The sequence below is a fragment of the Pristiophorus japonicus genome, chromosome 2, assembly GCF_044704955.1.
Source record: "Pristiophorus japonicus isolate sPriJap1 chromosome 2, sPriJap1.hap1, whole genome shotgun sequence".
NCBI lineage: Eukaryota > Metazoa > Chordata > Chondrichthyes > Pristiophoridae > Pristiophorus > Pristiophorus japonicus.
In genome coordinates this window covers 47,226,008-47,239,409 of record NC_091978.1, presented here as the reverse complement: position 1 = coordinate 47,239,409, position 13,402 = coordinate 47,226,008, and the positions used below count along the sequence as shown (strand labels likewise).

Genomic DNA, 13,402 nt, shown 5'->3' with positions numbered 1-13,402 from the left:
ATGTACAGCAGACACCTCAAAACCCTGGAGAAGTACCACCAACGTTGCCTCCACAAGATCCTGCAAATCCATTGTCAGACGCACCAATGTCAGTGTTCTCGCTCAGGCCAACATCCCCAGCATCGAAGCATTGACCATGCTCGATCAGCTCCGTTGGGCAGGCTACATCGTCCGCATGCCTGACACGAAACTCCCAAAGCAAGCGCTCTACTCGGAGCTTCAGTACGGCAAATGAGCTCCAGGTAGGCAGAGGAAACGCTTCAAGGACACACTCAAAGCCTCCTTGACAAAGTGCAACATCCCCACTGACTCCTGGGAATCCCTGGCCCACAACCAATCAAAGTGGAGGAAGAGCATCTGGGAGGGCACAGAGCACCTCGAGTCCCATCGCCGAGAACATGCAGAAAGCAAGAGTAGACAGTGGAAGGAGCATGCGTCAACTCAGGCTCCCCACCCACCCCTTCAACCACCATCTGCCCCACCTGTGACAGACTGTAGGTTCCGCATTGGACTCCTCGGTCATCTGAGAACTCACCTTTAGAGTGGATGCATATCATCCTCGACCGAGGGACTGCCTATGATGATGACCATACCCAACCTATACCCTATTATTACCTGAAAATGTTAGAAATCAAAGCGGATCAAGCAGCATCTGGGGAGAGAAAGCAGGGTTAATATTTCGGGTCGATGACCCTTCGTCAGACCCGAAACGTTAACTCTGCTTTCTCGCCACAGATGCTGTTATGTCTGTAATGTACCTATGAATACCTCCACGGGGCAATGTGTTGTACTCAAACTGTAGTGACCTTGGTCCTTTATTCGTAACTCCAGAATGAGGCAGCTGCATGGTGGCTACCCTTTTATACAGCCCCTGCCACCAGGGCAGGAAACCCCCGGTCTCCACCAGTTGCACCCTCTAGTGGTGCCAGCATAGTCTCCCTCTTATGCAACTATATCTATAGTCTGCATATATAACAGATGCTGCCTGACCCGCTGAGATTTCCAGCATTTTCTGTTTTTATTGCAGATTCCAGCATCCACAGTATTTTGCTTTTGCCCTGTTATTACCTGTTGGCTTGCCAATGTTTTTTGGCTACCGGCGATACAACATTTTCCCATAGGCACCCACTCTCAAATTAATAAGAACATAATAACATTAGAATTAGGGGCAGGAGTAGGCCATTTGGCCCCTTGAGCCTACTCCATTCAATAAGATCATGGCTGATCTTTTACCTCAACTCCACTTTCCTGCACTATCCCCATATCCCTAAATGATGGTGCTTTGGGTAAATGATATTAATCAGGGACTGTCAATAGTAATCAACACACACTAGTCCAAAATTCAAGCTGTGCAGAAGCTCGACAATAAAAAGCCAATAAGGGTACAAGTATCTCTCTTTATAACAACCTTCATCGAGATTGATGGGGAAAATGCAGTAATGTGGACTTGGTTTTTAATGCACACCTTTACTTGAAACTATCGTGGAGATGGAAAGGCATGGTCAGGCGGGAGTCGTAATGAGTTCCTTATTGCAGGCCTCAAAAATGGCCTTACCTTTTTGGAATTATTTACTGTTCTACTTCAACAGGTATTTTTTCCCTTGTGAGCGATGGTTAGCTGTGGATGAGGATGATGGCCAGACAGCAAGAGAGCTCGTTCCCGTGGACGAGGCATTCCTGAAGAAAGATTTGGACAAAGATGAGCAATCTCAGGCAACACTGGGCCTTGAACAGAAAGGTGAAAAAAGTTATCATAAAAAAGCAAGTTCCCTTTTCCGGCCTCACAGATGATGTGATGTGTTTGTGTTTAAGTTCAAAGTTCACATCACTGGTATATTGTGTAGCTCAGCATATATTTTTGACATATTCCACTCCCTTTGGGTCTTTCTTAGGTGTCCTCCTTAAGTGCCAGCTTTGGCTCAGTGGTAGTTTTCAAACATTTGTTCCTGAAATGTGTGCGTCGCCATCAAGGCCAGCATTTATTGACCACCCCTAATTGCCCTCGAGAAGGTGATGGTGAGCCGCCTTCTTGAAACAAAGTGGCTTGCTCGGCCATTTCAGAGGGCAATTAAGAGTCAACCACATTGCTGTGGGTCTGGAGTCACATATAGACCAGACTGGATAAGGGCAGCAGATTTTCTTACCCTAAAGGACATTAGTGAACCAGTTGGGTTTTTACGACAATCCGATAGTTTCATGGAAGCGCTGTGGAGCGGAGGTCGGAATTGGGGAGGAGCGGAGATCGGAAGCAGCGAGGAGCGGAGGTCGGAATCGGAGGAGCGGAGGTTGGGACTGACGAGGAGCTGAGGTCAGGACCAGCGAGGTCTGGAGGTCGGGATTGTCATGTATGTAACCACAATGTAACACCACTGTATTACTGTACACACTCAACCTAGATGCACACCTTGACCACAAGGGGTGAACTTGTGGGAGACTGCCCATACCTGATCATCCAGGTATATAAAGGGAGGTCCCACACAGGGTCATCACTTTTGGAGCCTTGTGAATAAAGAGCAGGTCATAGAGTGACCTTGTGCCCAGAATGTGCCTCTTGTGGTTTCATACTGTAGAGTAAGGACTTTACATTGGCGACGAGAAACGGGAATTCACGACCCACGAGAATGGCCACCGGTAGCACAGAGGAACGGTACTGTGTTGGGGAAGACTAGGACGATTTTGTCGAGAGGCTTCAGCAAAGCTTCGTTACGAAAGAATGGCTGGGGGATGCAGCGGCCGACAAGCGAAGGGCTCATCTTTTGACCAGCTGCGGACCAAAGACTTATGCGCTCATGAAGGACTTACTAGCACCCGAAAAGCCGGCGGACAAAACCTTTGAGGAACTTAGCAAATTGATCGGGGAGCACCTCAAACCGGCGAGTAGCATACATATGTCCCAACACAGATTCTACACCCACCGACGTCGTGAAGGACAGAGCATAGCGGACTTCGTAGCGGACCGCCGGCGTTTGGCCAGCCTCTGTAAGTTCACAGTCGCCTGCAGGGGGGAGATGCTAAAGGACTTCTTTATCGAGGGCATCGGTCATGCGGGAATTTTCCGCAAGTTAATTGAGACCAAGGATTTGACCTTGGAAGCGGCGGCGTTGATAGCTCAAACTTTCATGGTGGGGGAGGAAGAGACGAAAATAATATACGCGCGCAATTCTGCCTCTAATGCGGCGATGGATCAGGGAGTCAACATCATCAATGTGACTCAGAGCCCCGCAGGCAGGCAGGGGCAGTCCGACACTCCCCTGGCAGCAATTGACCCCAAAGTAGGACTTCAACAGAGACAATGGCAGGCGGAACGGATATTTATGCCATCACAGTGGATAATGCGGCCCGGGATGGGCCATTGACACCCACTAATAGGGTACTTAAGAGCAGTCAAAGGGACAGTCAGCACGGAATGCCTGGCCATAGTCCCTTTGTTCCCAACAATGGAAACTTTAACTCATGCTGGAGGTGTGGGGGAAAACACTCAGCTAGATCTTGCAGATTTCAACAGTTTGTCTGCAGGAACTGCAATCTCAGTGGCCACTTAGCTCGAATGTGCAGGAAGCCTGCAACCAGACTAATATATGAGGTGGATGGACCAGAAGAGGGTTCTTTGACGCAGGATGACCTTTGGGGCAAATCGATGGGCGCCGAGGTTCAGTGGACATGGTGAACATTCACAGTTCATACACCAAAATGCCACCAATGATGATGAGGGTTTTATTAAACGGTATCCCAGTACGCATGGAGCTGGACACGGGGGCCACTCATGGGCGTTCAGCAATTTGAGAAGGTATGGCCACTTAAAGCCAGTAGACCCAAATTAGCACGTATTGAGACACAATTAGGGACTTACACTAAAGAAATCATTCCGGTGCTAGGCAGTGCAATGTTGGCTGTCACACACAATGGGTTAGTGAATCGGCTACCACTCTGGATTGTCCCGGGCAATGGTCCCGCACTGTTGGGGAGGAGCTGGAAATGGGGTGATGTTCACGCAATGTTGTCTGTGGAGCGAAGTTCGTGCTCACAAGTCCTACAACAATTCGATTCACGATTCCAACCCGGCGTCAGGACTTTCAAAGGCACTAAAGTAGCGATACACATCACCCCGGACGCCAGGCCAGTGCACCACAAAGCCAGAGCGGTGCCGTATGTGATGCAGGAAAAAATCGAGAGCGAATTGGACTGGCTGTTGAGAGAGGGCATCATCTCGCCCATTGAATTCAGCGATTGGGCGAGCCCCATCGTTCCCGTCCTAAAAGCGGATGGCTCTTTCAGGATCTGTGGCGACTACAAGGCCACCATCAATCTGGTGTCCCTACAAGATCAAGAGGACCTCTTCGCCACGCAGGCAGGCGGCAAGCTGTTCACCAAGTTGGACCTCACGTCAGCCTATATGACCCAGGAACTGGCCGACGAATCTAAACTACTGACCACCATCACCACGCCAAGGGACTGTTCGTTTATAACAGGTGCCCATTTGACATTCAATCAACGGCCGCGATTTTTCAACGAAACATGGAAAGCCTGCTCAAATCCATTCCTGGAATGATCGTATTCCAGGACGACATCCTCATCACAAGTCGAGACACCGAGGAACACCTCCACAACCTGGAGGAGGTGCTACGCCGACTGGACCGGCTAGGCCTGCAACTCAAGAAGTTTAAATGTGTGTTCTTAGCTCCTGAGGTTGAGTTTCTGGGCAGGAGGGTTGCTACAGATGGGATTTGGCCCACCGAATCCAAAACAGAGGCGATTCGACGAGCACCCAGGCCCTGCAACACATCAGAGCTGCGTTCATTCCTGGGACTGTTGAACTATTTCGGGAACTTTCTGACGAACTTGAGCACGTTGTTGGAGCCACTACACGTGCTCCTGCGTAAGGGTTGCGATTGGTTTTTGGGGGACTGTCAGGAACAGGCTTTTGATCGGGCGCGAAACCTACTTTGTTCAAACAAGTTGTTGACCCTGTACGACCCCTGTAAAAAATTGGTTCTGAATGTGATGCATCGTCCTATGGGGTTAGGTGTGTGTTGCAGCAGGGTAATGCTGAGGGTCAACTACAACCTGTGGCTTATGCCTCCAGGTCACTCTCTCAAGAAGAATGGGGATATGGGATGGTCGAGAAGGAAGTGCTATGGTGTAAAAAAAATGCATTAGTACCTCTTTGGTAGGAAGTTTGAATTAGAGACGGACCACAAGCCATTAACATCCCTGTTGTCAGACAGTAAGGCTGTCAATGCCAACGCATTAGGTTGCATACAGCGATGGGCTCTCACACTGGCTGCTTATGACTACTCCATCCGGCACCGGCCCGGCACTGAAAATTGTGCAGATGCGCTCTGCAGACTTCCACTGGCCACCACTGAGGGTCAGCGGAGCAAAGCGCTGAGATGGTCATGGCGGTCGATGCCTTTGACAGTGCAGGCTCCCCCATCACAGCCCACCAGATCAAAATCTGGACCAACAGAGATCCCCTCCTATCCCTGATTAAGAAATGTGTTCTGACTGGGGATTGGGAACCCGCACACGGAGCATGCCCTGAGGAAGTCAGACCGTTCCACAGACAGATGGATGAACTCTCCATCGAAGCCGACTGCCTACTATGGGGCAGCCGGGTAGTTATGCCCCAGAGGGGCAGGGAGGCATTCATCAAGGAACTCCACAGCGAGCACCCAGGTATTGTGCTGATGAAGGCCAGTGCCCGGTCACACGTTTGGTGGCCTGGAATTGATTCAGACCTGGAACACTGTGTTCGCAGGTGCACAACGAGTGCCCAGCTGGGTAATGCCCACAGGGAGGCCCCGCTCAGCCCATGGCCCTGGCCCACCAGGCCATGGTCACGCATTCATGTAGACTACACGGGCCCGTTCATGGGAAAGATGTTCCTTATTATGGTAGATGCGTACTCGAAATGGATCGATTGCATCATTCTGAATTCATGCACGACATCCACCGTGGAAAGCCTACATGTGGTCTTTGCAACCCATGGCTTGCTGGACATCCTGGTTAGTGATAATGGCCCATGTTTCACAAGCTACGAATTCTGGGAGTTTGTCGGGCAATGGCATCAACCACGTCAGCCGGCCTCCAATGGCCAGGAGGAACGTGCGGTTCAAATCATCAAGCAAGGTATGCTCAGGATTCAAGGACCCTCCCTACAATGCCGCCTATCGCGCTTCCTATAGATCCCGACCGCACTCGCTCACGGGGGTCCCGCCCGCATAGCTACTAATGAAACGGACACTCAAAACTCGGTTGTCCCTCATTCACCCAGTCCTGACCGACATAGTTGAGGGCAAGCACCAGTTCCAAAATGAATACCATGACCGTAATTCGAGGGAGAGATGTATAGAAAGAAATGATCCTGTATTCGTCCTCAATCACGCCATGGGGCCCAAATGGCTTGAGGGTACTGTAATTGACAAAGATGGGAATAGGGTCATCGTGGTAAAACTCAACAATGGTCAGATATGCCGTAAGCATCTGGACCAAGTAAAAAAAAAAATGTTCAGCAATGACACGGAGGAACCTGAAGAAGACCATGAGATGGAGCTCACACTACCACCAGAGAATGAGCAACAAGAGCAATCAGAAGAATGCACAGTCCCTGCGGTCAGCCCGGACAGGCCGGAATCACCAAAGGTGACAGACACTCACGTCAGTGTCCAACAACCAGAGCCCCAACTGCGACGCTCCACGAGGGAGCGTAGACCACCTGAAAGACTAATAAGACTTTGGGGGGGGTGGAGGTGATGTCATGTATGTAACCACAATGTAACACCACTGTATTATTGTACATACTCAACCTAGATGCACACCTTGACCACAAGGGGTGAACTTGTGGGAGACTGCCCATACCTGATCATCCAGATTTATAAAGGGAGGTCCCATGCAGGTCATCACTTTTGGAGTCCTGTGAATAAAAAGCAGGTCATGAGTGACCTTGTCCCCAGAATGTGCCTCGTGTGGTTTCATACTGTAGAGTAAAGACTTTACAGGGATGGGTGAGGTCCGGAGATCCGAAGCAGAGAGGAGTGGACAGATGAGGCACAGAGGAGCAGAGGTCTGAGCCAAGAGGTGGAGCAGTATGGACAAGGCCAAGGGAAGGCGCAGCATGGGGCAATAGTGAGGCTGTGAGGTTGTGAGGTTGTGAGGCTCACGTTGCGCACTATGAATTCCACGTAGAGAGAGGGCCTGTGCGAAGGAGGAAGGAAAGAGGATAGTAGGAGGACAGTAGGAGTATGCAGAAACATAGAAACATAGAAATTAGGCACAGGAGCAGGCCATTCGGCCCGTCGAGCCTGCACCGCCATTCAATAAGAACCTGGCTGGTCATTCAACTTCAGTACCCCTTTCCTGTTTTCTCTCCATACCCCTTAATGCCCTTGGCCTTAAGGGCCATATCTTACTCCCTTTTGAATATATCTAACAAACTGGCCACAACAACTCTCTGCAGTAGAGAATTCCACAGGTTAACAACTCTCTGAGTGAAGAAGTTTCTCCTCATCTTGGTCCTAAATGTCTTACCCCTTATCCTTAGACTGTGACCCCTGGTTCTGGAACTCCCCAGCAACGGGAACATTCTTCCTGCCTCTACCCTGTCCAATCCCGTCAGAATTTTATGTTTCTATGAGATTCCCTCTCAATCTTCTAAACTCCAGTGGATACAAGCCCAGTTGATCCAGTCTCTCCTCATATGTCAGTCCTGCCATCCCAGGAATCAATCTGGTGAACCTTCACTATACTCCCTCAATAGCAAGAATGTCCTTCCTAAGATTAGGAGACCAAAACTGAACACAATATTCCAGGTGTGGTCTCACCAAGGCTCTGTACAACTGCAGTAAGACCTCCCTGCTCTTATACTCAAATCATCTCGCTATGAAGGCCAACTTGTCATTTGCCTTCTTCATCGCCTGCTGTACCTGCATGCCAAACTTCAATGACTGATGTACCATGACACCCAGGTCTCGTTGCACCTCCCCTTTTCCTAATCTGTCACCATTCAGATAATATTCTGCCTTCCTGTTTTTGCCACGAAAGTGGATAACCGCACATTTATCCACATTATACTGCATCTGCCATGCATTTGCCCACTCACCTAACCTGTCCAAGTCAGCCTGCAGCCTCTTAGCATCCTCCTCACAGCTCACACTGCCACCCAGCTTAGTGTCATCTGCAAACTTGGAGATATTACATTCAATTCCTTCATCGAAATCATTGATGTACATTGTAAATAGCTGGGGTCCCAGCAGTGAACCCTGCGGCACCCCACTGGTCACTGCATGCCATTCTGAAAAGGACTAGTTTATTCCGACTCTCTGCTTTGTGACTTTGTGTGTATGTATTGGCACATGCGGCAGAGCCTGGTCGCCAGTCGTCTTGGATCCCTTTGCCACTGGACCAAGACCTTGCCCGTGTGGTGGCTGGTGTGCAACAGCCATTCCACATTAAAAGAATTCACGCACAGGCATCTTCCACCATTTAAAATGAGTTAATCACCTAAGTACTCATTTTTAGTGTGAAAGCAAGTCATCCTCGACCCCGAGGGACTGCCTATGATGACGATGATTACTGATGCTAGATTTTAATTCCAGATTAATTTAATTAACTGAATCTAAAGGTCTGAAGGTTGTGGGTCTAAGTCCCACTTCAGAGACTTCAGTCCATAGCCGAGGCATCTCTAACACTGCAGCACTCCCTCTGTTACTTCAGTGCAGTACTAAGCGAGTGCTGCAGTGTTGAAGATGCTGTCATTCAGATGAGACATTAAACCGATGTAGGATTTCTAAATCTCTCTGGGCTTACATTTGACAGTGAGACGATTCTTTCAAAACAATTGGCACAGTTTATTAAAAACATACACACATGCACATTAGCAGCAGTGATCAGTTATCTTAAACACATGACTGTCTGGTCTGGCTCAGCCATCTCTGATTAGTTTAATGGCTTTCCAATACACAAAACTCATGCGGCAGCTCTGGGGGCTTTCATTTTGTTTCTTACAAAACTTAGCCCATGCTGGCAATCTGTGGGCTTCCATTTTATCTCAACACAAACAGGCCTTTCCGTTAATCTATACTTTTAACATTTATACATGCACATAATCAATTTTAATCATTAATAACCGCTTTTATTCTTACACTGACGTTAAGAGATCACATGACACTCTTCAAAGCAAGAGCAGGAGATTTCTCCTGGTTTACAACCCAACAGTTACCCCTCAACTAACATCACTAAATGGACTACCTGGTCATTTGTCTCATGGTTGTTTGTGGGACATTGCTGTGTGCCAATTGGCTGCTGTGTTTTCCTATATTATAAGTGACTATACTTCAAAAGTACTTAATTGGTTGTGAGGTGTCTTGGGACATCATGAGGATGTGAAAGGTGTTATATAGATGCACGTTCTTTCTTTCAGCAATGGAGGAGGCAGACACTGACCCAGCCTGGCATCCAGTTGTCACCACAGGCTGTTTGATTTCAGTAAAGGTTATCCAAATTAGACAGTGTCCAATAAATAATCAAAACCTTTTCGTTCCCAATAGCTCAGTCCACCACCTACACTGTGAAGATAAAAACTGGGGAGAATAAGAACGCAGGGACAGACGCCAACGTATTTATCATCCTGTTCGGCGAGAAGGATGACACAGGTAAGGCAGCTTCTGCGTTTCAATTGGACAAACTTAAGAAAGAATCCTAAGAAGGAACCATAGCTATGTGCACCCTAAGTGTGCAGTACTAAGTGTTGCAGCAGCGTAAGGCGCAAAGCGGAATGAAAAATGGGAGGGAGGGTTACCGCTCCCTATGGGTCATGCTCGCATACGGCCCAGTGACCAGTGGCAGAGCAGCATTGGCAAGAGCCTGGCACATGCCACCCATTGGCTCTCTCACCCGCGAAATTAGCATAAGGTGCAGGGAGAAAAATTGAAAATAGGGCCATTAGAAATAGAAAGGACTTAAAGAAGATTGTGAAATGGAAATATTCTGTTTAAATGGGGTGCAGTTACAAAAAATAGTAACTATTTTAGTTAATTATAGTCTATGGGCTGGATTTCCGTTTGGATTGCACTTCTGTTAGTGCCCGGGAGGGGCGGTAATGGTTTGCAAAATGCTTAGCGCCCGGACGGCCAGCTTCCAGTGGTCTCTTGGGAAAATTGGTGCTGGCTTTGAAGAGGTGCTGAGCAGTATCACCCGGGAGCGCCGCGCCGGTGGGCAACGGCCCCGGTTTCGATAACGATATGATATTACAAATCCCCTGGGAGGACAGACGCACTAACGTTAGTGTCCTCATCCAGGCCAACATCCCCAGCATTGAAGCACTTGATCAGCTCCGCTGGGCAGGCCACATAGTTCGCATGCCGGACACGAGACTCCCAAAGCAAGCGCTCTACTCGGAACTCGTCCACGACAAACGAGCCAAAGGTGGGCAGAAGCAACGTTACAAGGACACCCTCAAAGCCTCCCTGATAAAGTGCGACATCCCCACTGACACCTGGGAGTCCCTGGCCAAAGACCGCCCGAAGTGGAGGAAGTGCATCCGCGAGGGCACTGAGCACCTCAAGTCTCGTCACCGAGAGCGTGCAGAAATCAAGCGTAGGCAGTGGAAGGAGCGTGCGGCAAACCAGTCCCACCCACCCTTTCCCTCAACAACTGTCTGTCCCACCTGTGACAGAGACTGTGGTTCTTGTATTGGACTGTACAACCACCTAAGGACTCATTCTAAGAGTGGAAGCAAGTCTTCCTCGATTCCAAGGGACTGCCTATGCTGATGATGGTGATATTTAGTTGGAGCGGCCCCTGTAGCACCCCGCAGTGAGACCTCTAGAGAAAGTGGGCGGTCAGAGCTGTCCTGGGGTGCAAAGGGAAGGAATTATTGAAAAAGGTAAGTGAAAATGATATTTCTGGGCCGGTGGGGGTGGGGGGGGAGGGGGGGATTGTGATTCACCTTTATTTGGGGGAATACTTTATCGGGAATATTTTTTGTCCCGATTTTTTTTTTAACAGAGCGTCAATTCAAATTCACAAACTGCCATGTGGGGTATTTGAACTTTCATTCTGTGCATCTTTAGTCCAGCCCTCTGGATGACGACGCTACTGTGGCTGACCTCTGCTAGCAGCAGAAAACATATCCCCAGATTTTTTAACAGTTCTTTCTTTCGTCTAAATCTAGGGATTGTCACCCTCAAGACATCAAAATCTAACAAAAATAAGTTTGAAAAAGGAAATATATGTGAGTTCACTATAGAGGCTGTGGACATTGGAGCACTGAAAAAAATCCGAATCGGACATGATAACCGTGGTAAGTTCTGACGTAAACTCCTTGTGGCACGGGAACAACATACAGAGACTCAACAGTACGGGGAAGCTAAATACCTACAACACCTACAACACCTCGTGCGAGGCCCCTTGGGGAAGAGTGACCATAATACGGTGGAATTCTGCATTAGGATGGAGAATGAAACAGTTAATTCAGAGACCATGGTCCAGAACTTAAAGAAGGGTAACTTTGAAGGTATGAGGCGTGAATTGGCTAGGATAGATTGGCGAATGATACTTAAGGGGTTGACAGTGGATGGGCAATGGCAGATATTTAGAGACCGCATGGATGAACTACAACAATTGTACATCCCTGTCTGGCGTAAAAATAAAAAAGGGAAGATGGCTCAACCGTGGCTATCAAGGGAAATCAGGGATAGTATTAAAGCCAAGGAAGTGGCATACAAATTGGCCAGAAATAGCAGCGAACCCGGGGACTGGGAGAAATTTAGAACTCAGCAGAGGAGGACAAAGGGTTTGATTAGGGCATAGAAAATAGAGTACGAGAGGAAGCTTGCAGGGAACATGAAGATGGACTGCAAAAGTTTCTAATGACATGTAAGGAGAAAAAGGTTAGCAAAGACAAACGTAGGTCCCCTGCAGTCAGAATCAGGGGAAGTCATAATGGGGAACAAAGAAATGGCAGACCAATTGAACAAATACTTTGGTACGGTATTCAGTAAGGAGGACACAAACAACCTTCCGAATATAAAAGGGGTCAGAGGGTCTAGTAAGAAGGAGGAACTGAGGGAAATCCTTATTATTCGGGAAATTGTGTTGGGGAAATTGATGGGATTGAACGCCGATAAATCCCCAGGGCCTGATGGACTGCATCCCAGAGTACTTAAGGAGGTGGCCTTGGAAATAACGGATGTATTGACAGTCATTTTCCAACATTCCATAGACTCTGGATCAGTTCCTATTGAGTGGAAGGTAGCCAATGTAACCCCACTTTTTAAAAAAGGAGGGAGAGAGAAAACAGGGAATTATAGACCGGTCATTCTGACATCAGTAGTGGGTAAAATGATGGAATCAATTATTAAGGATGTCATAACAGCGCATTTGGAAAGAGGTGACATGATAGGTCCAAGTCAGCATGGATTTGTGAAAGGGAAATCATGCTTGACAAATCTTCTGGAATTTTTTGAGGATGTTTCCAGTAGAGTGGACAAGGGAGAACCAGTTGATGTGGTATATTTGGACTTTCAGAAGGCTTTCGACAAGGTCCCACATAAGAGATTAATGTGCAAAGTTAAAGCACATGGGATTCGGGGTAATGTGCTGACATGGATTGAGAACTGGTTGTCAGACAGAAAGCAAAGAGTAGGAGTAAATGGGTACTTTTCAGAATGGCAGGCAGTGACTAATGGGGTACCGCAAGGTTCTGTGCTGGGGCCCCAGCTGTTTACACTGTACATTAATGATTTGGACGAGGGGATTAAATGTAGTATCTCCAAATTTGCGGATGACACTAAGTTGGGTGGCAGTGTGAGCTGCGAGGAGGATGCTATGAGGCTGCAGAGTGACTTGGATAGGTTAGGTGAGTGGGCAAATGCATGGCAGATGAAGTATAATGTGGATAAATGTGAGGTTATCCACTTTTGTGGTAAAGACAGAGAGACAGACTATTATCTGAATGGTGACAGATTAGGAAAAGGGGAGGTGCAACGAGACCTGGGTGTCATGGTACATCAGTCATTGAAGGTTGGCATGCAGGTACAGCAGGTGGTTAAGAAAGCAAATGGCATGTTGGCCTTCATAGCGAGGGGATTTGAGTATGGGGCAGGGAGGTATTGCTACAGTTGTACAGGGCCTTGGTGAGGCCACACCTGGAGTATTGTGTACAGTTTTGGTCTCCTAACTTGAGGAAGGACATTCTTGCTATTGAGGGAGTGCAGCGAAGGTTCACCAGACTGATTCCCGGGATGGCGGGACTGACATATCAAGAAAGACTGGATCAACTGGGCTTGTATTCACTGGAGTTCAGAAGAATGAGAGGGGATCTCATAGAAACATTTAAAATTCTGACGGGTTTAGACAGGTTAGATGCAGGAAGAATGTTCCCAATGTTGGGGAAGTCCAGCAC

At 48.2% G+C, this 13,402-nt stretch overlaps 1 protein-coding gene across 1 annotated transcript in view; it reads left to right on the top strand.

Annotated features, from left to right (window-relative positions):
• The window catches only part of loxhd1a (lipoxygenase homology PLAT domains 1a), a 279,592-nt gene that overhangs the window by 134,296 nt on the left and 131,894 nt on the right, over window positions 1-13,402 (top strand). Inside the window, exons 22-24 of the mRNA XM_070859753.1 lie at window positions 1,590-1,738; window positions 9,546-9,650; window positions 11,171-11,299. Of these exons, the coding sequence (XP_070715854.1) occupies window positions 1,590-1,738; window positions 9,546-9,650; window positions 11,171-11,299 (383 nt within the window). The remainder of the gene's footprint in view (window positions 1-1,589; window positions 1,739-9,545; window positions 9,651-11,170; window positions 11,300-13,402) is intronic.